The sequence below is a fragment of the Myotis brandtii genome, unplaced genomic scaffold (genome assembly GCF_000412655.1).
Source record: "Myotis brandtii unplaced genomic scaffold, ASM41265v1 scaffold190, whole genome shotgun sequence".
NCBI classification, from domain to species: Eukaryota; Metazoa; Chordata; class Mammalia; order Chiroptera; family Vespertilionidae; genus Myotis; species Myotis brandtii.
The window spans coordinates 4,205,816-4,233,197 of NW_005357076.1; the positions used below are offsets into that span (position 1 = coordinate 4,205,816).

Genomic DNA, 27,382 nt, shown 5'->3' on the forward strand with positions numbered 1-27,382 from the left:
ATATCATGCTCTATAATATCCAATCCATCTCCTAACTGCTTTATTGTAATACAAATAAAGATGTCAAAATCCAAACATCCAAGACTAGAGTTTCTAGAGGAGATTCCACCTCCCAGAAAAAGAGCTCCAGGAGAACAGAACTAGGCAACAGAAAGGGCAGTTTCAAACAAAGGAAGAAAAGAAGAGCATTGGAGAAGAGGAATAATCAGCTGCAGCCTTCCGGTAATACCCAATCCATCGGGTCTCATTCTTCCCCAAGCAGAAGGACATGCAAATAAGCAGCAAAAGAAAACAAACAACAGAGTCTAGAATATGTTAAAATGTTTTCCCCATAAGATAAAGTATAGGCAGAAAATACCTGAAATGAGAACTGGCAGCAACTCTTTCACGGTGTTCATTGAGTTCACCAGCATCACTCGGTGCTCCTGGTGAGTCAGTTCCTGCTGCCTCTCGTCAATCATCTTGGCCATTTTAGTCATTCCTGGGGCATAAGGAATAAGCAGGGTGAGCAGTGAAACAACCCAGAGTCTGGCTTTCTGAGCCTAAATCCACTATGAACTACTATGAAAGCTCACTTATTTAGAGAACAGACACTTCCGCTGAACTCTAGCATTTATGGTAGAGAATTTTTTAAGACAGTCCTAACTTAATGCAACTTTATTTTTTTCATTAAAAGTAGTTTATTAAATGTAAAACTAAATGTAACATAATTTTCACATTTGGCATAAGTACATTCACAAATATAAAAAGGTATTCAAGTGAATAAATATATATTTGTAAAAAATAGAGTCACCAGTTTGCCTGGCTACCATGTATGCAGGTTTCACACCATGTATCTGCCCAGTGTGTCCATGTACGTAAGAATCTCACGTGAGCCTGGTACTAAGAATCTAGTGACTGAAAAAAATCTTAAGAATTACAATAATGTGTTTTGTTTTCATCTTTATGTTTTTCTGTACTTTCCAATTTGTCCAAAATAAGAATGTACTAGCTTTACAATTAGAAATACAAATATTATAAAAATAATATTAGTGATGACAGTGTTTGGAAGCATCTGGTGTTTTGGAATCAGCCTGCTAGCACTTTCTGTTGACTTCAGGTATTATTCGAAGGTGATGTGACTCTAAGCTTTGATTTTTCAAGCTGTTCTCAAGATTTCTTAAATAGTTTCACAGCTTTTTAAAATATATATTTTTTTTTTATTGATTTTTTTACAGAGAGGAAGGAAGGGGATAGAGAGTTAGAAACATCGATGAGAGAGAAACATCGATCAGCTGCCTCCTGCACACCCCCTATTGGGGATGTGCCCGCAACCAAGGTACATGCCCTTGACCGGAATCAAACCTGGGACCCTTCAGTCCGCAGGCCGACGCTCTATCCACTGAGCCAAACTGGTTACGGCAGTTTCACAGCTTTTTAAGGGGTACCAAAGGAAGGTGGGAACGGTGGGGTGGAAAAGATGGGGTAGCCCCTTCTTCATCCAGTATAGCTCCATTTTTGTCTTTTATATGTTGGGATTCTGCAGAAGATTTCATTTGAAGGAATGAAACCTTTTTCCAGTGCTATGAGAAAGTTAAAAGAGGACTGCTCTAAAGCCATCTCCTGGTGATCTTTTCCATGATGGCTCAGAGAAATTTTTAACTGCCATAAGCTCTCAGAATGACTGCACCGGGACCTCATGAAAATATTGCTAGTTAAAAATCATTTAACAGCCCTGGCCAGTGTGGCTCAGTTGGTTGGGCATCGTCTTATACACCTAAAGGTTGCCAGTTTGATTCCCAGTTAGGGCACATGCCCAGGTTGTGGGCTCAATCCCAGGTAGGGGGCGTACAGGAGGCAGCCCATCGATGTTTTGCTCTCACATTAATGTTTCTCTCCCTCTCCCTACCCCTCTCCCTCTCTCTTCCTCTCTCTCTAAAATCAAATTTAAAAATCATTTTACAGAAGATGCAAGAATTTTACAAGTTAAACATCAGATGTGTCTTGTCATTGGTCTCATTCACATTCCAAGAACCTTCAAGTTCATGTTATATGTCTAAAACATCAAAAGCTGGTATCTGTTAATGTATTTTGAATATTCAATTCTCAGATGACTAAACAGTCATTTCAAAATGAGATTTAGCCACAGTAGCTCTTCTCTCCTTCTAGGTCTGATTACATTATGCAGCCTTGGGCTAGGGCATGAATTCATAATAGTAGGCGGGCTAATTAGCAAGCTAAGAGGTCATAAAGAGCTTCAGGCCAGCTGGCAGACAGTGAAGGAATGCTGTGTAGTGTGGAATTGAGAGGTCAGGGTTCAGGGTGGCCTTAAGCATTACAGCCGTAGAAAAGTATTTCCTACATTCTCCAGCAACATCTGCAATGTCTAGTTTAATTCATTAGACAGGGCCAGGATTTGTAGAAAGCAGATTCAGCTTTCAGAGACAATGACATCTACTCAATAGAAGCACAGCATTAGCTCCAACAACAAAGTACAGACACCTAAAAGCCTAATGCATCATTACCTATCTTTTGCAAAAAATAGGGTGGAGTGCCTTTTCCTCTTGATCAAACATGGACAATCCATAAAAATGTAAATATAAAAGTTGGATATGACTAACCTGGTCCAAGGTTCTTTGTGTAAGTGACCAAATCTTCCATAGTTTCTACCACCTCTGCCACTGTAAGATATTCCAAAATTCCTTTGCAAACTCTAATAATTTTACGAACCTGGAAATATATTTCAGAGTAGTCAACTGAGTGAACAATTAAGTAGAAAACAATAGTCATTCAGATGTGTAGCCATTCAACATTTTCTCATTCTAAACAAGCATCAATCCTCCATTATTATCTTTAAGGCAAGGCTTCTGTCTAAAAGAAATCTGCATGGGCCTAAGATTGCCTACCTCAGCCTCATCGAAGGTGAGGAGCAGGTCCGATGTGCCGGAGAGGATGCCCCTCGACCCATCAATTAAATAATCTCGAGCAGGCACTGAGTAAGGGTCTGACTGAAGCATCTGGGATGCCTGGACAAGCTTGGTGCAAGCATTTTCAACCCTGTGGGAAGGAATAGGGGGTCAGAATGAAGCAGAAGAATATCACATGCAAATAGAAAGAATATCACTGGCAAAATGAAGCAGAAGAATATCACATGTAAATACAAAGAATGTAAATGGATATAAATTCACATTTTTTTTCCACCTGGAAAACAGCCAAGACTATTTTATAATAGAAGTTTTTAGCTTACATATACATTAAGTGCAGCACAATCATTCATTCATTATTCACTATACTAATTAAGCCTTGTTCTTTGATATTTCCTGGCAACAAAAATGATGAGAAAATGTTTCAGACCTTTTACTTCAGGTTGCTATATCTCTGTATCTCCTTTGTTTCCTTATTCCTCACCTATACACACTGCCATTAAAAGACACTACACCAAGAGCTGAAATCCTTGACAACAGTTTCAGATTTAGCATCTTAAAAAAAATTTTCAAAGCACTGTGTTAAGTGAAATTTAATAATCAGAAAAGCAAAGGAATAGGAGAAAACACAAAGAAAAATTATGAGGTGATGCATAAATTTCTCATTCATCTAACTATATGGATTTGTTTGACAAATCCACTGGACTGTTTGAAAACAGTTATAAAAAACTATATTGTTAATTAAAATGTCATTGCCCTAGCTGGTTTGGCTCAGTGGATAGAGCGTCAGCCTGTGGACTGAAGGGTCCCAGGTTTGATTCCAGTTAAGAACACATGCAGGGTTGCGGACTCGATCTCCAGTAGAGGACATGCAGGAGACAGCCAATCAATGATTCTCTCTCGTTACTGATGTTTCTATCTCTCTCTCCCTCTCCTGTCCTCTCTGAAATCAATAAAAATATATTTAAAACATAAAATAAAATGTCATTGACATTAATAACTGAACCAGTTTTTAATAGCTTATTAATATAGCTTAATAATATAGATGATCTGATCAGGCAAATGTAGAGTGTTTTTTTGCGGGGGAGGAGAAGGGGTTCAATTAAAAGAAGAAACCAAAGTACATAAACGAAGTATTCTCCTTGACCCTCATGTACTACTAAAATGTATTCATTCATTCACCCATCTATTCAGAGTTGAAAAGGATCTGATAGATCATCTCTTCTAATCTCATATCCAATAAACCCATTATGTTATCATTTTACAACTTAAGAAGATATGGAACAAGTCTCTTAAAGTTAAAATATTTAGTCAAAATTATACATTCTTATTTGAAAACATAGAAAATGTGACATGCAAATAAAAGCCCACTCACAGGGTTGTCTTGAGGATCAAATGAAATCAATGAAATTCCACAAGTATAAAAATAATAAATTAAACCAACACATGAATGTCAACTACATAAAAAGCATTGAGCTATGAACTCTATAGGTATGCATAGTTAATATACAAAAAAAAAACCACTATTGTGACTCTCAAAATGCATACTTTACTAAGTCACAAACATTAGAGCCATGAGGCAGTACGTAATAAAGATCAGTGAATTGAGGTGGCTTTTAAATCACTCTTAGAAAGAACTGGTTGTTTACAGTTCCTCTTTCATTTTTAAATTAATATGTTTAGTAATTTTAAATTACCTATTAGGTATGTTCACATACATAACACAAACACATATATAAAAATAAGAGGGCATACAGTGAAAAATCTTCCCTCCACTAGCTAATCTCCTAGGCATTCTAATTCCATCTACTTGCAACCAATATTAAGAGTTTTCTCTGTATTCTCCAAAAAAAAGATACTTTATGCATACAGAAACAAAAATATAGGCACCCACCTTTTTTACACAAACAATATCATACTACACAAACTCTCTGCAGTGGACATATCCTTATAAAAATACTTAAAAAGCCTCCGCATCCTTTTATACAGCTATATAAGTAGCCCATAATTTATTAGCCTACTGCAATGAATCACCTTGAATACATATCATTTTTAAATATATAGATCTGTAGTAGACAGTCTAGAAATAGAATCACTAAGTCAAAAGTATAGACTTTTAGTTTTGACAAATGCCATATTGCCATCCACAGAAGTTATTAATTTACATTCCTAGCACAGTGGATTAGAGTGCCTGTTTCCTCACAGTCTCAATCACGTAGAGTGTAATAAAAACAATGTATCCTCATCAATATGCAAGACCAAAATAGAATCTCAATATAGTTTTTTTAATTTGAGGTGAAATTCACATAACACATAATTTGTCGTTTTAAAGGGTACAATTCAGTGGCATTGAGTGTATTCACTATGTTGAAAAACCACCACCTCTCTCTTGTGTCAAAACTTTTTCATCACCTCAGAAAAACACTCTGTACCCATTAAGTCAGAGATTTTAAACCAACATGCTGCAGCACACTGGTGTGCTACAAGAATTTTAAAACATACAGTACCTGACTATTTAGTCAGGGGCACTGACCTCTTTTCCCTTAGATTGTCAAAAAAAAAAAAAAAAAAAAAACAGCCAACACAACTGCCATTTGGTGTGAATGAATCAAAATTATACCTATTTTTTTTTGTCAGATCAGCAAAAATAAAATATATCTTTTTTGGTGTGCCACAGAATTTTAGTAATTAATTTATGTGTGCCAAGAGATTTAAAAAAGGTTGAAAATTGCTGCATTAAGCAATGAAGATAAGAATAACAACAAACTTCTCTTTGAAAATAATGCAAGCCAGAAGAAGTAGAGCAAAGTACTCAAGAAAAAGGAAATCTGTCAAAATATATACCCAAAGAAAATATATTTCAAAGTTTAATGTGAAATAAAAACTTTTTCAGATATACAAAAGCTGGAAGAATTCATCACTAGCAGACTTGAACTATAAGAAATGTTAAAGGAAGTCCTTCAGGAAGAAGAAAAAGTATGCCAGATGGAAATTTGGATTTACAGGGGGAAAAAAGAGCACAAAGTGGTAACTATGTGGGTAAATAGAAAAATACTTTTTTCCCTTACTCTTTAAATATCTTTAAGAGATAATTGACTGAAGCAAGAACTTTAAAAAAAATAAAGTTTAAAAAAGTAAATTTGGTTTGGCATTCGAGGACTGGCTTCGACAATGATTATGGCAGATATTTTCCATAAATTAATGAGCGAAATTTACATGAAAACATTTTTAACACATGTATATAGTATACAATATGGCAGAAAATATATGTTTTATAACTAAAGTTATGATTTAAAAATGTTTAAATGAAAACTTCAAAATATTCCAGAGAAGCATTTCAAAAGTCCTTTAAGAATAGCCAACCACTCATTAAAGACCACTAGCTGGAGAGCACTTATCTGTTGCTTCGGGTTTTTTTATAGCCATTCCAACTGAAACACCTCTCTCTCCCCTCTTTTACTTGACTAACCCCGACTTGTTCTTTTAGACTCCACTTTTAAAGGCCTCATACTTGAGGAAACTATCCTAAATCTATGAGTACCTCTCGTATGTGCTCTCACGAGACATATCATACTCTCAGTTTAATTTTCACTATCTCCCACAAGACTATAAGTTCAGCAGGGCAAGGACCTTGTCTATCTTGTTCCTTAATGTGTTCATAGTCTACAATGCCTGACACATAATAAATGCTCAATAAATACTTAAATGAAAGAGTGAATTTTCAACAGTTACAGGCAATCATGAAATCACCTGGCCCATAGAAATTAACTTTAAAAAGTAACAAACTTGATTTTATTTCCAGGTAACAGGAATCTTGATGAAATTATAGCAAGCCTACACATCATAGAGTGCAACTGTTGCACTACACCTATTTGTAAGGATCCAGTTACTGCATAAGTGTTTCAAATTTGGGGGAAAACAAAAAATAAGTAGTCATCATAGAGAAAGAAAACAACAAAGAAAGAAGAAAGCTTTGCAGGAATCAATGTGATTCTCCTCTAATGGTTCCCTTGTGTGGTAAAATGATAGGGCCAAAATAGACCATGCACCATTTTTCCCTATAATAAGACATCTGATCTGTACATTAAAATTTAATGGCATTCATAAAAGCCAAACAAATCCCACCATGACTAACCAGTAGTCAGAAACAGGAAGGAGTCTGTGTTGTCTGTGAAAAATGAGATTTTATATAAACACTAAAGCTGCCTCACTTCTTAAAGTGATATTCTGCTTTTTAACACAAATCTGAATTTTTTTTAAAGGCTGACAGCAGGGCTAAGATCTGTTTCCTAAATAATTATATATCTTGACTAGGCTTCCCTCTGCCTTTGAATCTTCAACCAAAATTAATAGAAAATTCTTAGATCAATGGACCAAAGACAGCCTCATGGGACCCGAAATATGCTCACTCATAATCCACTAATCCATCCTTCCAAGAATTACCACATGGTATAACTTGATACAATTTAAGAGATGTAAAGGTTCCAAATTCAGTTCCATGTGACTTCAATGATCACCAATCAAAAAACAACCTTATGCTGAATTTTTTATTTAAGAAAAATAAGGGGAAAAGCAAATCCACAGCCGTAACTGGTTTGGCTCAGTGGATAGAGTGCCGGCCTACGGACTGAAGGGTCCCAGGTTGGATTCCGGTCAAGGGCATGTACCTTGGTTTCAGGCACATCCCCAGTGGGGGGTGTGCAGGAGGCAGCTGATCGATGTTTCTCTCTCATCGATGTTTCTAACTCTCTATCCTTCTCCCTTCCTCTCTGTAAAAAATCAATAAAATATATTTTAAAAAAAAAAAACAAAAAACAAATCTACAGATGATAAAGATTGCCACAAGTCATTTTACTTTAAAAGGAGAAGGTCAGAAGAATTAGCCAGGTCTTTTTAAAAAATATATCTGTACTTATTTCAGAGAGGAAGGGAGAAAAGAGAGAGAGATAGAAACATCAATGATGAGAGAGAATCATTGATTGGCCACCTCCTGCATGCCCTACACTGGGGATCTAGCCCACAACCTGGGCATATGGCCTGACAGGGAATCCAACTGTGACCTCCTGGTTTGTAGGTCGACACTCAACCACTGAGCCATGCTGGCCAGGCCGCCACAAGTCATTTTTAAACATTCTTCTAGACTGCATCCAGAAATAAGTTACTAATTTTAAATTCATTTAGTTTAATCCTTTCATATATTTTTTTTAAAATATATATTCTATTGATTTTTTTACAGAGAGGAAGGGAGAGGGATAGAGTTAGAAACATCGATCAGCTGCCTCCTGCACACTCCCTACTGGGGATGTGCCTGCAACCATGCCCTTGACCAGAATCGAACCCGGGACCCTGAGTCCGCAGGCTAACGCTCTATCCACTGAGCCAAACCGGTTAGGGCCCTTTCATATATTTGTTCATCTAACATATTGAGCACATACTACATGTTATGAGTCCTGGAAATAGATTTTTTTTAAGTCCCTAGCTTTAAGGGGTTACCACCTTACACAGAGACATACATGTAAACAAAAACAAATTAGTATTTAGAAGTATATTCAGCATGTGTTGAAGGAACATAAAAGTGGGAGTAGTCATTTTTACCTGAAAGATTAGGAAAGCTGTGATGGAGAAGGTGAAGACAGCAAGGCTCCTGCCCTCAGAAGCTCAGACCTACTTATAAACATGATTCTCTTCACAGCATCTCTTTGAGTTATTTTTCCAATGGAATAATATTCTTTCTCTCTATCTCTTTCTCTCCCCTCCCCCCTCTTCCGTCCCTTCTACTCCCTCTAGAAATCAATGGGAAAAAATATCCTCAGGTGAAGATAAAAAGTAACACATGCATTAGTAATGGTCCTGGCTTAACAAAGAAGGACAGTCTACTATCGCAATATTCAGGTAACTCACCTTGAAGCCAAACTATCTCAGTCTGCTTCTGTAAATATCAATCAACATATCCCAGCTCACTGATTTAGTCAAGTAAAGGAGAGAGCTTTGGACAAAATAATATAAAGGAGACAGTCTCATGGACCTATTTAGATATATACTCCTCCATAATTTAAATCTGAAAAGCTGCCCTAGCTAGTTTGGCTCAGTGGATAGAGCATCAGCCTGTGGACCAAAGGGTCCTAAGTTCAATTCCGGTCAAGAGCACGTACCTGGGTTGCAGGCTCCTCCCCAGCCCGGCCCTTGGTAGGGGCACATGCAGGAGGCAACCAATCAATGTATTTCTCTCACATCAATGTTTCTCTCTCTTTCTCTCTTTTTTCCACTCTCCCTAAAAATCAATGGAAAAATATCCTCAGATGAGGATTAATCAATCAATCAATCAATAAATCTGGAAAGCTTTCTGAAACAGTCAACAAGTTAATACTTTCACCCCACCCCCCAAAACATGTTGGGGGTGGGAGTAACTATCCTATATCAAATTCCCTGTATTAATAAAACCTAACCTTAGACAGTATAGACATTTGGGTTATAAATACTATCTCACACACCAAAAAAAAAAAAATTCTGTTAGCAAAAGACTGGTGTACTATGGAATAGAACACCTGAAAATCTGATTTCATGGACATCAGCTTCCCTGGAGCACACCCAAAGCAGCAGGTGTTTACATCTTGGGACCTGTCATTTCAAGAGAGATGGTCAGGCCACAAGCATATCCTACACACAAGGCACAGACAACACCTGGGAGACTGGAAGTAAACAGGCAGAAGAAAGAGAACACTGTAGCCACTGAACCCAGCACCATTACCTCTTTTTTGTTTGTTTGTTTTTAAAGACAGAGAGGGAGGAAGGTGGGGGGTTGGGCGCACATCAATTTTCTATTCCACCCATTTATGCATTCATTGGTTGATTCTTGTATGTGCCCTGACTGGGGACCCGAAAGAGAACACAATTGGCTGGAAGGTGAGGCTTTCCCCACTGTAGCCACTGAACCCAGCACCTCCATTACCTCTTTTTATTTTATTTTATTGTTTTAAAGAGAGAGAGGGAGGGGGAGGGGCTGGGGAGAAAAACATCAATTTTCTGTTCCACCCATTTAAGCAATCATTGGTTGATTCTTATATGTGCCCTGACTGGGGACCCAAACTGTAATGTTGGCCTATTAGGACGATGCTCTAATCAACTGAGCTACCAGGCAAGGGCAGCACCCGCATTTCTAACCAGGCTGGGCCTGGCATAATTATTTGGCAGGCAAACTTGACTGTAAGGCCCATTCCTGCTCTCTCCATAACCTTGTTGAGACTTCCCTTCCCATCTGGGCAGGGTCTCTCAGAGATCAAGAGAAGCCCAGACCACTTATTTGTTTGCAAAGCCCATCATATTTAAAAATGAAGTGCCAAGCCCAGCTGGTGTTGCTCAATGGTTGAGCATCAACCCATGAACCAGGAGGTCACAGTTTGATTACCAGTCAAGGCATATGCCCAGGTTGTGGGCTCAATTCCCAGTAGGGGGAGTGCAGAAGGCAGCTGATCAATGATTCTCCCTCATCATTGATGTTTCTATCTCTCTTTCCTTTCCCTTCATCTCTCTGAAATCAATAAAAACATATCTTTAAAAAAATGAAGTGCCAAAACAGGTCACAAATATGATGGTGTGTATAAGTGTTTACATTTAATCATTTTAATTGCATAATAAACATCTTCTTTCAAGACACTCTTTTTCTCTATGACTTTATTAAAGTCCAGGCCCTACCTAAATATTGTGCCTGAGGGAGGCCATGGGATGAGGGGAAGGGCAGGCCTTCAAACCTGCCCTTTATCAGGATTTTAAAAAGATTCCCAGGTGATTCTAATGTGCAGCCAAGGTTGAGAACCACTGCAAATATGATGGTGTGTTAAGTGTTTACATTTAATCATTTTAATTGCATAATAAACATCTTCTTTCAAGACACTCTTCTTCTCTATGACTTTATTAAAGTCCAGGCCCTACCTAAATATTATGCCTGCAAGAGGCCAGGGGATGAGGGGAAGGGCAGGCCTTCAAACCTGCCCTTTATTTAGAATCTACCATCAGCCAAAGGTCTGATAAGTGAAAATGACTCCTGAAGCCTCAAAAATTCTCCCTTCACTAAGTATTTAAATTGTTAACCTGAGGAATGAGCTCTAGTGAAATTTCCAGCAACTGCTTTCCAGTTTCCCTCTAACAGGAAGTCCTGCCTCTATGAGGAGTACCGGAACCCAGAGTGCAATCCATTCATTCTATCCTCAGATCTTATCGTGTTTATACATGGGATTTAAAAATAATAAAAACAATATATGTGAAGATGTCAAAAGACTAGAGAGATATGTAAAAATAAAGTGTTGTTTTTTAATATACTTGCCTTTTGGCACAAATTTTACTTTAAAATAGCTAAAGTAAATTCACTCTGTGGTATCCCAGTACTGGTCAATGTGCTTTGCTCCTGGTGTTGCCATTTTGAAAAAGGTCAAGGATCCTCAGCCATTAGTCATCTAGAAAACTGAGTGAAGGCCACAAGCAGTTATAGTGTTTAGGAGGGAGTCAGGAACACAGAGTACCATGATCCACTTTCATCTAGAGCAAGCAGCAAGTGCAAAGCACCAACTCCATGTGCATACTGTGATAACACCAAAACGTGCTGCTCTAACTCCATGTTCCTAGATTTAAGATCCTACAGGCCTCATCCACAAATAATTTCTTACCCTGTCCTAACTCGGTGATACGATAGGACTCTGCTTTTTCAAACCCAAAACCAAAATTAAAAACCACAGTGACTCATTCTGAAAACAGTCAAAACCCTTTAAGGGCAATGCTAGGACATGTCCATTTGAGATCACAAACCTAAAACAAACACAAACAATACAGGCTCACTAAATTCTTTATTTCAGATGACATTAGAAGATTATGCAGCCAGTGAAACAAAACAAGATTCTGCCTGAGCCAAGAGATACCTAAAGGTAAATAGCATGCTGGGAAGGAGAGAGTTTAAAGTGTCACTGCTGCCCAAAGCTATATGCTCCTCAAGTCTTAGTAGGCAGCTTATTTGAAAGGAAGAGTATGAGTCACAGCCTTTGAATCCTTCAAATCCTTAATGACTAGTCCTGTCTTTGTTCCTACTTCCTTCACCTCCTGTTCAAATCTGGCATCTGTGAAGGAAGAAGGTTCAATCGAGAACTCTGCTACCTTCATGTCCATTGGCAACTATGGTCTTCCCTCTACCTCATGCTAGGATTATTATAGCAGAAGCAGAGGAGCGTATAAACAAGCATGTTTTACAGATGCCAGTACTTTTCAAATGTATGTTGATGCTATTGTGCTTAATAAAAATAAAAATTTATTTTAAAACATTACAAATTCATTGTATCTTTTGTTCTTAAACATTCTTAATCAACTAATAATAATAAAAACCTCACTATTATTATTTGAAGGTCTTTATGCTGAAAAAAATTGACAATCACTGTTCTACAACAGAATGTAATGAATGAGTTAGAGGTATAAATACCTAAACACAAAATGAAGTGGAATGAGGGAATATTTTTGCTTATAAAGGATATTTTGCTTATAAGGAAAAACCACATCCAAAAACTAGGATGTGGATTTTAAAAAAAAAAATCTGGAGATACAAGTAAGCTAACATCAATCAACAGTCATTCTAAAAAAAGAATAATAAACAACAAAATAATTAACACAATTTAGGATCCAGGAAAATCACAAACTTATAACCACTTAATAATATTGCTTTGAAATACGTTTAAAACTGAAAATTACATGAAAAACTAACAAATCTACAATTATTATAGATTTCAATATATGTCAATCATAAACTGAGAGTTCAAACAGACAAAATTGTAAGTCTATGAATGCTTGATAAGTAATATTTATATGCTGACCTAATTAATATTAAAAGAACCCTATACCCAAAAGCAAAAAGGATTTCACTTTCTTTTCAAGCACATATAGAACATTTATCATAATGGACCACTTATTATGTTGCAAAATAATGTCCAAGAGTTGCTCTTATACCACCTATTGCCTTTTGAGTACAATGCAATTAAATTAGAAGTATAACAATAAAAAGATAGTAAAAATAACTTTGAAATCTTTATAAAACACTCCTAAATAATGCATATGGTTAAAGAGGAATTTGCAACCAAAATTAAAAAATATTTAGAGCTGAACATTATTAAATTACTTATAGCTGCTTCCAAACATGTAGGATTCAGAGCAAAATTAAGAACCTAAAATATATGTTTTTTTAAAGTATATTTTTATTGACTTCAGAGAGGAAGGGAGAGGGAGAGAGAGAGATAGAAACATCAATGATGAGAAAGAATCATTGATTGGCTGCCTCCTGCATGCCCCCTACTGGGGACCAAGCCCGAAACTTGGGCATGTGCCCTTGACCAGATCAAACCTGGGACCCTCAATCCACAGGCCAGCGCTCTATCCACTGAGCCAAACCAGCTAGGGCTAAAATATATTTATTTAAAAACAAGAAAGACTAAACATAAAGCTTGAAATATTGAAATATCCTATATAATAAAAGGCCAATATGCAAATCGACTGAACGGTGGAACAACCAGTCACCATGACGCATACTGACCACCAGGGGGCAGACACTCAATGCAGGAGCTGCCCCCTGGTGGTCAGTGCGCTCCCACAGGGGGAGTGCTACTAAGCCAGAAGCTGGGCTCATGGCTGGCAAGCGCAGCGGCTGTGGAGGGAGCCTCTCCCACCTCCGCAGCAGCACTAAGGGCTCCCGAACTGCAAGAGGGCGCAGGCCGGGCTGACCCCCCCCCCCCCCCCCCCGAGTGCATGAATTTCGTGCCCTGGGCCTCTAGTTATGTTATAAGAAGAGATTCTTATAATAAAGGATGAAAAAGAGTCTTAGCAACTGGAATGAGCACCAACCTGGGAGTCAGATAGCTCAGGGTTTGAATCCTACATCTGCCATTTATGTACTGCGTAACTTTTAACAAGTTACTGAGCTTCTCTGAGTCTTAGCTTCCTCATCTCCAAGATAAAGTAGATAAAATAACACAATGCAAAATACCCAGCTCATAAAAAGTATTCAAGAAATGGAGCTAATTTTACAAGTTTTTGGTTTTGTTGGTTTGTTTGTTTGTTGCTTCTAAAAAGGAAAGAACAGTAAAGATTTTCAATAGATGTGAAAAAAATTTAAATCTTAACTTCTTCATTTGGGACTGGACCTATGTCAAGGTAATAATTAAAGAAATACTTGTGGTTTAATTTAAGTGTCTCTTCATTTTTGCAGGGTAAGGCTGGGGCAGCAATTACCTCAATCTTAGACATATAAAACCCTAATATGCAAATAGACGGAACGGCAGAACAACCGAACAACTGGTCGCTATGACATGTGCTGACCACCAAGAAACGCGTGCGGAACATGGCGGGCGTCAGCCGTGGTGGGATGGTGTAGCAGGTGAGCTGGTCGCTGTCATTGGGGCAAGCCTCTGGTGGTTACTGAAAATTCTTTGCTCCTGTGCATCGTGGTCCCGCCCAGCGCTTGCACCTGCTGCCAGCCCCAATTGCTTGGCGCCGTCAGTGGATGCAAGTGGCAGCTGCCGGCCCCAATCGCCCCTCAGGGATTCTCCACCTCCCCCTGTTCCTGAGGGGTGATCGGGGCCAGCAGCCGCCTCTCGCATCCACTGCTGGTGACGGCCCTGCTCACACCCACTGCCAGCGCCCGCAGCCAGTACCGATCACCCCTGAGGACTTTTCCACCTCCCCCTGCTCCTGAGGGGCGATCAGGGAAGCACCCGCTGACGGTGCCAACCTCAATCACTCTGCGCCATCAGCATGTGCAAGTGGGTCCTGCGCCGGCAGCACCAGCATGTGGGAGCGGCGGCGGCAGGAGCGGGGCTGCCAGCAGACAGGGGGCCAGGGGTCACGGTGAGAGGGACCAGGTGGGGGTGCGGAGGATGGGCCGAGACACGTCCCTGTGCCTACCACAACCTCACAGCCCACAGTTCCTTTCAAGGTGCACAAATTTGTGCACTGGGCCCCTAGTTCATCTATAAAATAAAACAGTTGGATTAAATAATCTCTATAATCCCTTTTCACTTTAAAATGTTATGACTTTGGCCTGGATGGTGTGGCTCAGCAGTTGAGCATCGACCTATGAACCAGGAGGTCACGGTTCGATTCCTGGTCAGGGCACATGCCTGGGTTGTGGGCTCAATCCCCAGTAGGGGCATGCAGGAGATTCTCCCTTATCATTGATGTTACTATCTCTCTCTCCTTCTCCCTTCCTCTCTGAAATCAATAAAAATACTTTCTTTAAAAAAAAAAAAGAAGAAGAAAAACCCCATCATTTAAAAAAATAAAATAAAATGTTACAACTTTGGGCCCCAGCCAGGTAGCTTAGTTGGTTAGAGCATCATCCTAATACACCAAGGTTGTGGGTTCAATCCCCAGTCAGGGCACATACAAGCAACCAATGAATGCATAAATGAGTGGAACAACAAATCAATGTTTCTCTTGCTCTCTCTCTCTCTCTCTCTCTCTCTCAAATCGATAATTTTTTTTAAAAAATTTTAATGTTATGATTTTAACTTCTTTACAGTTTAAGAGTTGCAAGACACTGTAGTACATCACTAAGTATATATGTAATATTCCTTCTTTGGAAATACTTAGGGAAAGTATAAACGGTTAACCTCTAGGTATAAAGTTAGTACTGCCTGCAGAGAGAGGGGTGGACTACACGACTTCTTGAAAGGTCAGACTGTGGAAAGAACATGGACTTGGAAGCCTGGGGACCACCAATAAGAAACATGTCCTGCCACTTACAAGCTGAGCGACTCTGGGTGAGTTAAAGTTTGTCGAATCTCAGTTTTCTTATCTGTAAAATGTAACATATTAATACCTTTAAGTTGGTGTTCTCAGAATAGCATGCAAAAATGAAAATATATAAATACCTGGCCCACTGATATTTACTCAATAAATGTGAGTTCCCTTGACCCTTGGGTTCCTTTCTATTTTGTTGTTGACAGTATTACAGATGTCCCCCACTCCCTCCTCTTTGCCCCCTCCCCCTAGGGTCCTTTTAATCATGTGATTTTGATTACTCTGTAGATACAATGGAAGCTAAAGTATTACATATTTAAAATTGTATCCGTTTATTTCTTAATCATGAAGGGTATACAAAGTAAACTAAGGATTAAATTTCGGCCAACCTGTTCTGCAGGTTAATAAAATGACGCAGAGCTCATTATACAGAAGACTCAAACTTAACAAATCATTTTTGTTTGAGAAAGTCTGTGAAAAACAGTAGTACCCAAGTATGTTTAATGTGGCAAGTTCAAGGTTAACTGAAGTTTTGAGTGCTTCCTCTACGTCACAAATGCATCAAGTCAGCTGGCAGATCTGAATGACTGTCTCACAGAAACTTATTTATCTACATTAAGAGACAAAGTTCTCTTAAGATAGCCTATGAAAAGGACCACACACCAAAAAACTCATGTTGCAAAAACAAAAACATTAGAATCACCCATTATGCCCAGACAAGCAAAGTGCACTGAGGGGTATGATCTAAGAATGAATTCTAAAAAAAGATATTCTGGGCACTTTCACAGAGAAGAGTGTCTAAAAATACAAATTTCATCACAAATTATTTTGAGCGTTAATGATCATAAGGAAAGAAAAAGCTAAATATAAAGACTGGTGCTCTAAAAATGCTCCACTAGTTTAAGTCAAAAGAGATATAAATTAAATATAAACATGTTTTAATCTTTTTCAAATTTCTTTTTCGTACATGAATATCAGTCAAGGTAAATTCATACAAATATATGCTGTAACTGTGCTTCACTAAGAAAGTTTTAACAGTTAAAACAAGGTAATTTACTAGAAAATATGATTAATGAGAATCATGTAGTTTGCCAATAGTACATACTCCTTTTCACAGAGTATTTTAAGAACATTCTTTTATTCAATAGGCCTAGACATTACAATATTTTTCAAAAATAGTCCAAGTGGCGAATCAAAGTTCTGATGGCTTCAAGCAGACTGTTCAGAGCAGCACTGAGGCACAGTTCTAAACGAAACTGTCATTTGCCTGCCAACATACAAAGAGCATTATGCCCTTTTTGAAAAGTTCATACCACAAAACTACCTCACAAGTGACGCCTTTTCATATGTTCAGATACTGAACACCCTTGGATGAGATCCAAGAACTGCCTTCCTTATCCATTTCTGCAGAAATAACAAAATTCCACTGTATACTGCAACAGCAATTTTTCCAAGGCAAATAGTCTGCCATAAACATTTTTTATCTGTAAGGAATCAATTTGACACAAATCCACACCGACAGAAAATGAATCTGGTTGTTTTGATATACGGCCTCCTCTCCTAGACCAGCACCTATTTCATCCTGTATTTGGCCATGAATCTTCCTGAAAAACCATTTTCACCTTGTCATTCTAATGCTCAATAACTGCAAAGCGCCCTTGGCTGGAGTTGCTCAGTGGTCAGAGTGTCGGCCTGCACATATAGGGTGTCCAAAATTCACGCAAGATTTGAATTTTGCGTGAGCATTAACAACAACAACAAAAAATAAAAGCCTAATTTTACTTGGTTTATTGAATCAGATTCTAATATCTGTTGCCCTTTGATTTCAATCTCTTCAATTTGATAAGCATTACCAAGTACCAATTATGGCCCAGGAGCAGGGACAATGAAGACCAATGAAGACCACGGCTTTGCGTATGTGCCAGCAAAACCGTGGAGGCCATTTAGCCGATGTGCTATTCCATAGATAACCCTATACTGTATACTTTATGAATCAATAAAAAATTTACAATTTTTAATTATAAACCTGTGTTTTCTATCAAAATTACTTCTTGCGTGAATTTTGGGACACCCTATAGAGGTGTCGTGGGTTCCAGAACCGGTTAAGAGCACCTACCTGGGTTGCAGGCTCCCTGGTCAAGGCATGTGTGAGAGGCAACCAATTGATGTGTCTCTCTCACATCTATGTTTTTTTCTCTCTCTCTCCCTCCTTCCACTCTCTCTAAAAAAAAACAAAACAAAAAAAAACAAAAACAAACAAACAAAAACAATGGAAAAATATCCTCAGGTGAGAATTAACAACAACAACAAAACTGCAAAGCTTTTCTGCTGCCCAATTCCAAATTCCTCTGCCTGGCTTCCAAGAGCCTTCATCACCTGGCCCAACCTACCTACCGATTTAAGCTTAGTTCCTATGCTCCCAGCGTGGCTGTTCCTCCCCTCACAGGCCCCCACGACTGGCTCATGCCACTAGGAGTGTTTTCCTTTCTCCCACAACTGTCCCCACAAAGCATTTTCCTTTTCCCTACACCTATTGTCCCAAGTCCCACTTCCTACGTGAAGCCCCTTTCTACTGTTCCTCCCTACAGTGATAGCACTCTTTCTAAAGTTAGTCTAGATTGCAGCTCTTTCATTTGACATTCTTAAAGCATTTTTTAGTAATTTCTCTACAGCAGCAGTTTTCCACCTTTGTTCCTCTATGATACATGGAAGAATAAAACTCACATATGAGACATACCCCCATGAGTGTACCCGGGATTATGCACAATTTCCAGCCACAATAACTGTAATTCCACTAATTTCTCTCCCACTAAAGAAAGCATAATAAAAGCCAGTGGATATATTTTACTTCAGGAAAGGTTAAAAGAAAAAAAAGAAAAAAAAAAAAACCTCGAGATAAAAAATGAGAGGGATATTATTATACAAGTGACTTTGAATATGCTCAATTTACTTTTCAGAAAAGTAAAGTATTCACAAGCTTTGGCCCTTTATTACTATTAATAAATAACTTGTAATATGTCTTACCAGTGATCTTTCATAATACACGGATAAGAACTGCTATTATATGCAGCACTTAGCATGCTAAACACACAGATATTAATCAATAAATATTTAATTAAACAGTTAGTGCATCCAGCCCATTAATCAATCAATTGCACAGACATATTACTGCTGTTGTCTGATGATGAGGATAGACGACAATGGAGCAAAAGGCAAATAGGAGTACAGTAGCTAAATCTCCTGCTGACAGTCTCTAAAGAAATAAACAACTTCTTATAGGGCAAGTTTAGCCAATATTTTAATAGTATAGTATTCCTAGAGTCTGGAGATTGAGGCAACTTCTATGGCAATTGCCATGCAACCCTACACCTTTTGAGCAACAGTATGGCTATTAATGCAATCTTGGGTAAAATTAGTAAATTGTAAACTCTATCTGCCAATGGAGTCAGGGATCAGACAACTTTTGCCTCCCCAAGAAACCTTCCTGTGACAATGCAAATCTTGCTCTATATTAAAATGGCTCTCACTTTTACAATAAGGAATTGTTCAAGCACTGGAAGTCCCTCGTCAACGGTTACAACTCAGCTATATAATCTTTCACTGATACTAAACCATTCTCCAACATTCAAACATTCCCTTAATTGCTAGCCACGCAAATAGACCATGATTTGATTTTGGGACCCCCAAATCCTGAAAATGTCAAAAATTCTGAAAATGTCATATCCTTCCCTAAAAAATATCTAAATATATATAAGATTGCTTAGGTATAAATTTATCGATAGAGCACAAGTCTTCTGATTTCTCCAGCCCTAATATCCTAACATTCTAGGAGTAGAGACTGATCTAAGAATAAATGTTTAAAACTTATTTTATTTAATTGTTTAATATTTTTTATAGATTTCAGAGAGGAAGGGAGAGGGAGAGAGAGATAGAAACATCAATGATGAGAGAGAATCACTGATCGGCTGCCTCCTGTATGCCCCTTACTGGGGATCAAGCCCGCAACCTGGGCATGTGCCCTTGACCAGAATCGAACCCGGGGCCCTTCAGTTTGCAGGCCGGGGCTTATTTTATTCTATAGTGTTGCCAAAGCATATACTTAGAAATCCTTGTGAAACTGGATGACAGAGGAAGCTTCAGTCAATCATGCCCTGGAAACTTCCAAACATCAACCAAACAGCCCAAAAGAATGTCCTACTCAACAATTCCAAGGATGTCATTAATTGTTTCCATCTGTTTTCCCCTCTCTGTCCCCTCCCCCTCCCAGTCACGGCATCTACTGAAGTTATTTTCTGCTTTATTTTGCATTCTAAAGAAAAACAAGAATAGCATTAACAATGATCATGTTTTAAATTGCAGAATATTTATATGCCCCAAACTTTGTTTAACAACCAGTCATATCGTTTTTGTACTCTGGAGAGTATAGCATACTAAGTTATGTATTTTTAAATTTTTCAGTTATCATAACGCAATTTTCCCTTCCAATGTTTTCCCAAGGAGACCAGGGTTTTCCCCATGGAATGATAAAGGTTAAAGCATCTAAATCAGTGGTTCTCAAACGTGGCTGCACATTACAATCACCTGGAAATCTTTTTAAAATCCTGATTTCTGGGCCTCATCCTCCGGAAATTCTGTTTCTTTGTTACTAATGTTGTGGCCCCACCCCAGAAATCAGGATTTTAAAAAGATTCCCAGGTGATTGTAATGTGCAGCCAAGGTTGAGAACCACTGATCTAAATGGTTTCATCCATTAATGATCTTTACCAAAACCAATAGTCTCCTTAGAAGTTGTACAATGATGACTTTCTGTCATTTTTTCCACACCTGTTGGTTAGAATTCCTCTCCATCAATTAGAGCTACTAGGCTATAGTGAAATAAAGTCTGTATAGAAAAGGCAGGGTAGTCACAAATTTTTTTCTTGTGATGAGAACTTTTAAGATCCTTTAGCAACTTTCAAATCTAAAATACAGTACTGTTAACTATAGTAACATCACATATTACACATTACATTACACTCCCAAGACTCATCTCTCTTATAACTAGATGTCTGTACCTTCTGATCACCTTTACCCTTTTATCCATTCCCAACCCTGGGCCTCTGGCATCTACCAATCTATTTTCTGTATCTATGAGTTTCAGTTTTTTTTTGGTTTTTTCAAGATTCCACAATGAATGAGATCATACAGTATGTGTCTCTCTGATTTCACTTAAGATAATGCCCTCAAGGTCCACCTATGTAGTTGCAAACAGCAGGGTTTCCTTCATTTTTATGGTTGAATAATAATATGGTTGAATAATATGGTTGAATATTACACATATATACAAATAATATATAAGTGTATATGTTACACATATATAAAATTTTTATCCATTCATTCATTGATGCACAGTTAGGTTGTGTCCATGTTTTGGCTACTGTAAATAATGCTGCAATGAACATGGAGGTGCAGATATCTTTTGAGACAGTGATTTCATTTCCTTTGGATAAATATCCAAAAGTGGAATTGCTGGATTATATGGTAGTTTTTTATTTTTAATTTTTTGAGGAACCTTTGGAAAAGCAGGATAAATGTTTAATTATTTTCTTTAAATTATCAATTACCAGCGAACCAAGAAGGCAGCATAAATAAACACCGGTACTCACCGCCTCCCACAACCACATCAAAATTATAACTAAAATACAGAACAACCATCATTCAGAACTGCTGAAAGCTGGCTAACTGGAAGTCCTACAACTAGAGAAGTAAAGAAAGCACACTGAGACTGGTTGTAGGGGAGGAGGCGCGGAACAGGCTGGTCCAGGGGTGGGCAAACTTTTTGACTCGAGGGCCACAATGGGTTCTTAAACTGGACCGGAGGGCCGGAACAAAAGCATGGATGGAGTGTTTGTGTGAACTAATATAAATTCAAAGTAAACATCATTACATAAAAGGGTACGGTCTTTTTTGTTTTTTTTTAGTTTTATTCATTTCAAATGGGCCGGATCCGGCCCGCGGGCCATAGTTTGCCCACGGCTGGGCCAGTCCAACATCCACATGTGCCATTTTTTTAATTGGGAGGGCTATCTCAGCTGCAGAGGCCCCCACCCCCTGTGAGGAGCAAGGAGTCCTAGCCCCACACCAGACCCCCAGCCAGGCTCCCAGAGCTGGAAAGAGAAGTACCCATAACTTCAGACTGTAAAAACCAGCGGGGATTGTGGCAGAGTGATGCAGAGGCTGCTGGAAACGAGGTGTTCCTCTTAAAAGGCCTGTGCACAAACTTACTCGGGCTCAATCACTCTGAGCTCCAGCGCCGGGAGGCTTTGGGGGACCCAGGGACATACCGGGAGGAACCAGACTGTCTGGCATCCCGGCAGGAATTTGGAGGTGGCTTTCTTCCATATGGGGGTCCTTACAGAGGTTAATGTTCAGGTGCTAGGACCTCCCCCATTGCAGAGCTGACCGGCAGCCATATCTGAGTTTCCATCAGCCTGGCTCACACTGTTCGCTCTGCTCTGATGATTCCCTGAGACCCCACCCCAACCAAGCTGTTTGCAGCGCCACCCAAGCTGTTTGCAACAGCTTTTCCATATGAATGACCTATCCTGGTTCAGGCTTCAAACTTTGCTAAAATCTCTCAAGCAAGCAGCAACTGGCATCAGGGTGCCCAAATTATCAATAAAAGGCCCAAGACCCGGCACTAACACCAGCTTGCCTTGCTTCTCAACTGGGCCTCATCTGGGCACTTCACAAGCCCAATACAAGTAGCAGCTGTCTGCAAACTTCTCTGTAGCTCCTGCCAAGTGGCCCCAGGCAGTGGCTGACTTTGCACCTCCCAGGAGGCCCCAGAGCCAGTGGACAGCTTCAGACCATACCAGATTACAACTCTATACATCCACAAGCGACACACTCAAGGGGCAGACTCAGTGAGCACCAAAACCCCACTGAAGCAAGTCCTGCTCCATAGGGGTGACTCCTGCATAGCTGCTCTTCCACTATAGTCACAGCTGCTCCTCACAGCCAATTGGCCAGGAGATCAATTCTTCCAGTGACACCAACAGCAATCAAGGTTCAACTTTAAGACTGTGCACACAGCCCACACAAGAGCGCACCTAGAGTGCCCTGCTCAGGTGACTGGGGAGACTGAGCCATTGGGCCTTGCAGGACACCTACTACACAGGGCCACTCTACCAATTCCAGGAGACATAGCAGCTCTACCTAATATAGAAACAAACAGGGAAGCAACCAAAATGCAGAGACGAAGAAACATGTCAGAAATGAAAGAAATGGAAGCAAACAAACTACTGGATACAAAATTCAAAACAATAATTGTAAGATTACCCAAGAATCTCAATGAGAGCTTCAAGGGACTTAGTGAGACTTTTAAGCATGTTACTGAGAATGTCAAAGACATGAAAAAGGATCAGTCAGAAATTAAGTATACACTAACTAAAATTAAAAATAATTTTCAAGGATTCAATAGTAGAGGATTCCGAAAATCAAACAAACAATTTGGAATATGAAGAAGCAAAAAACACCCAATTAGAAGAGCAAAAAGAAAAAAGAATCCAAAAATATGAAGATAGTATAAGGAACCTCTGGGACAACTTTAAGCGTACCAACATTCACATTATGGGGGTACCAGAAGGAGAAGAGAGAGAGCAAGATATCAAAAAAGAACTATAAGAAATAATGACAGAAAACTTCCCCTACCTGCTGAAAAAAATATACTTACAAATCCATGAAGCACAGAGAGTCCCAAACAAGAGGAACCCAAAGAGGGCCACACCAAGATAGATCATAATTAAAATGCCAAGGGTTAAAGACAAAGAGAGACTCTTAAAAGCAGCAAGAGAAAAGCAGTTAGTTACCTACAAGGGAGAACCTATACAACTGTCAGCTGATTTCTCAACAGAAACGTTGCAGGCCAGCAGGGAGTGGCAAGAAATACTCAAAGTAAAAAAAAAAAAGAAAGAAATACTCAAAGTCATGAATAGCAAGGACCTATTACAACCAAAATTACTCTACCCAGCAAAGCTATCATTTAGAATTGAAGGTCAGATAAAGAGCTTCACAGACAATAAAAAGCTAAAGGAATTCATCACCACTAAACCAAGTATTACATGAAATGTTGAAGGGTATTCTTTAAGAAGAGGAAGAAGAAGAAAAAAAAAGATAAAAAATATGAACATTAAAAAAGCAATAAATACATATCTATCAACAATTGAATCTAGAAATCAAAATAAACAAAAAATAAAATAAATGAATAAGAAATCTAATGACCAAAATAAACTGGTGAATAAAATAGAATCAGAGGCATGGAAATATGGAACAGACTGGCAAATCTCAGAAGGAAGGGAGGAGTGGGACAGGAAAAGATTAGCCAAAGATCTTACGTGCATATATGCATTATCTATGGACACAGACAATAGGGTAGCAAAGTCCTGGGTCTGGGTGGGAACTGGGTGGAGAGGGGCAATGAGGGAAAAAAGTGGGATATCTATAATACCCTCAATAATAAAGATTTTTTAAAAATAAAGAAAGAAGAAAATAAAAAAATAAATTACCAATTTATTGAGGTGAAATTAATTTAACATAAAATCAATCACTTTAAAGGGGTTGGTGTCCTAGTTACCATCAAGGGTGATCAATTTGTTTTGTTTTAAAATTACCTAGTTTTTAAAAGATGTTATCACAATTAGGACACACTCCTTAATTTTTCTAAGTTCCCAAAGAAGCCTATGAGAGCAAATTACATAATTCACAGGTATGTTTCTGGTAGTAAGCAGTAATGAGTTTACTAAAGAAATTCATTTACTAATCAAATGATATTCAGACTTAAATATCAAGGTTGAAAGAACTTTCTGTGGGATCATCTAGTCCAACCACCCATCTGACATTAAAATCCCCTGTACACTCTCACCATGCTCTATCCCTTTCAGAGAGTGATAGGCAAATGGGTACAAGCTGGGGCTATGTTTTTAAGGTAAGGTAAATGTAAGTTTAATTATAATATGTTTACTGACAGCATAGGATTCCTCTTAATATTACTATGCTGATGCAATGGCACATAACCAACGTACGCTCACATTGGTTAGAGCTAGAAGAAACTTTGGAGGTCACCAAGGTCAATACAAGCAAGTAAAAAAAGATACCCCCCTCTCCCCCAAAAAAGATACTCCCACAAAACAGGTTCTACAAAACACAGATGCTTCCGGTACCTTTGACACCTGAACATTTTGCAGAATTAACAGAAACATAGTTCTGTAGAAACACCCACTTAAGTAAGTTAGAAATATGAAGACATCCATAAGGGTGAAAATTTGCATCTGTTCAATTAAAATAATAGAACATAAGGAGGATAAAAATAAACACATCTCACTTTAAAACTGTGATGTATAACATACATACAGAAAAAAATGCCCAAAACATATGTATAATATAATAATTATTAAAAAACAACAACCACCCAACACTGTAAGTCAACACTACAAATCAAAACAATTCAACACTATAAGTCAAAACAACTCAACACTATAAGTCAAAACAACTCAACACTATAAGTCAAGAAATAGAACATTATTACCATTTTAGAAGCCCCTATGTGCTTCTCCCTGTGTAAATCCCTCTTTCTTCTTCCCAGAGGTACCACTACTCTGACTTTTATGATCATTTTTCCTTACTCATCTTTATCATTTTACCAAATAAACAGACACCGCTAACAAATAAACATGCCAGTTTATTTCTACAATGTTTCTGAACTTTAAATAAATGAAACCTAACTATCTATATAGCTATCAAAAATTCATTCATATCTCTCAATTGTTTTTGAGATTCATTTACTCTTTTATTCTAATTGAGGTGAAATTAATTTAACATAAAATCAATCACTTTAAAGGGAAAAATTCCCATTCCTTTATTACTGATTAATATTCCAATTTGTGACTACACCATGATTGTTTTTATCCATTCAACTGTAGATAGACCAAAAGGGTCATTATGAACATTGTCAATATCAATATTTTTGTATATGGATCCTAGTGTGCATGGGTTTCTCTAGGGAACATACCTGACAGTGGAATTTCCTATCTTCTCCTTTGTTAATACCAAACTTCTTTCTCAAAGTGTCTGTACCAATTTACATTCCCAAGAGCAGTATATAGGAGTTCCAATTGCTCCACATCCTCATCAACAACTGATATTATCTGACTTCCTTTTATGTAACTGAATACTTATCTCATTCTTATTGACTTGCAGAGGCTCTACTTTTTTAAAAAATTGTTATGGGCCCTGGCCAGTGTAGCTCAGTTGGTTGGGCATTGTCCTGTACATCAAAAGGTTGCCGGTTCAGTTCCCAGTCAGGGTACATGCCTAGGTTGTGGGGCTCGATCCCTGGTAGGGGGCATGCAGGAGGCACCCAATCAATCTCTCACATCAATGTTTCTCTCTCTTTCCCTCACCCTTCCTCTTTCTCTAAAAATCAATTTTAAGTCTTTTTTAAAAGAAATAAAATAATAAAAACTGTTATGCATCAATGTTTACTTTTACTTAGGACTTGACTGCCATTTAGAACAAAGCCATTAATCAAAGCCAATATAAGCAAGAACCTGGGAAGTTTTAACTAATCAAAAGTTAGTATCTCTGCTTTTATGCAGGATAGGCCAGAATGTCTGAAAATTATTTGTAAGAGAATTAGGTGATATGTAAATATAACAAATTTAAAATGCTATGAAATATAATAATGGTTTTTAAGTTTATTCCCTTATCTCCAAGCAAAGGTGTTCAGTATATAATTCAGGCTTATTATGCATGCTAAGATCAGAATGTTTCTGAATCCTTTTCATTCTGGAAAACAACACTCAGAAGCCATGATTTTATTAAATAATTATGTTGCCCTGGCCAGGTAGCTCAGTTGATTAGAGCATCATCCTGATATGCCAAGGTTGTGGTTCAATCTCCAATCAGGGCACATACAACAATCAACCAATGAATACATAAATGAGCATAAATGAGTGGAACAACAAATATCTATCTATCTCTCAAATAAAAATAATTAAAAATAAACATCAAATACAGTGGTCTTGAAAAATAATAATAATGTTTAAAATGCCTAACACAAATGAATAAAATCAGCAGTAGGAAACCTAAGTGTTAAAAGATGAAAAATTGAAATTTCAATTTTAAACACAGTATTATATTTTAAAATATAACTGGAATAGTTACTTTTCTTTCTTTTTTTTTTTTTTTACTTTTCTTTCTTAAGAAGAGGATTATTCTTCTTAGCAACAAAAGACTATTTTAATTACTCACTTAATAAATGCTGGTGGCATATCTCTCTTCAAAATCTGATCCTCAGTGGTTTGAACAGTCTCTTTCCCAACCTAGAGAGGAAAGAGAGTCACAATTTAAATATGAATTCTTAGACTTTAAAAACTTTTGGTAAACCATATTTAAAACTTGATAGTATACTTTATACTATATTTATATACTTTATAGTAATTAAATTCAAAGAAAATTTTGGAATATTTTACAATTATCAAGATTTCTCCCATATATGCTTCCACAACACACTTGGATAACAATCTGAAGTACAAACATAATGTACTGTTACCATCTGTAGAGTAATTACTTGGAAGGCATCATTGAGCACAGAGAAAAAAAATTCATTGAAATATATAGGGTGATGTGTGCATGTTTAACTGACAAACTGCTTTGTCTCTAAAAAAGCACACGAA

At 38.0% G+C, this 27,382-nt stretch overlaps 1 protein-coding gene across 1 annotated transcript in view; it reads right to left on the minus strand.

The window, feature by feature from the left end:
* The window catches only part of VCL (vinculin), a 67,306-nt gene extending 40,255 nt beyond the window's left edge, over window positions 1-27,051 (minus strand). The window contains exons 1-4 of the mRNA XM_005864656.2: window positions 26,958-27,051; window positions 2,886-3,036; window positions 2,601-2,709; window positions 359-481 (exon numbers count right to left, since the gene is read on the minus strand). Of these exons, the coding sequence (XP_005864718.1) occupies window positions 359-481; window positions 2,601-2,709; window positions 2,886-3,036; window positions 26,958-26,977 (403 nt within the window). The 5' untranslated portion in view covers window positions 26,978-27,051. The remainder of the gene's footprint in view (window positions 1-358; window positions 482-2,600; window positions 2,710-2,885; window positions 3,037-26,957) is intronic.
* Between the last annotated feature and the right edge of the window lie 331 nt (window positions 27,052-27,382).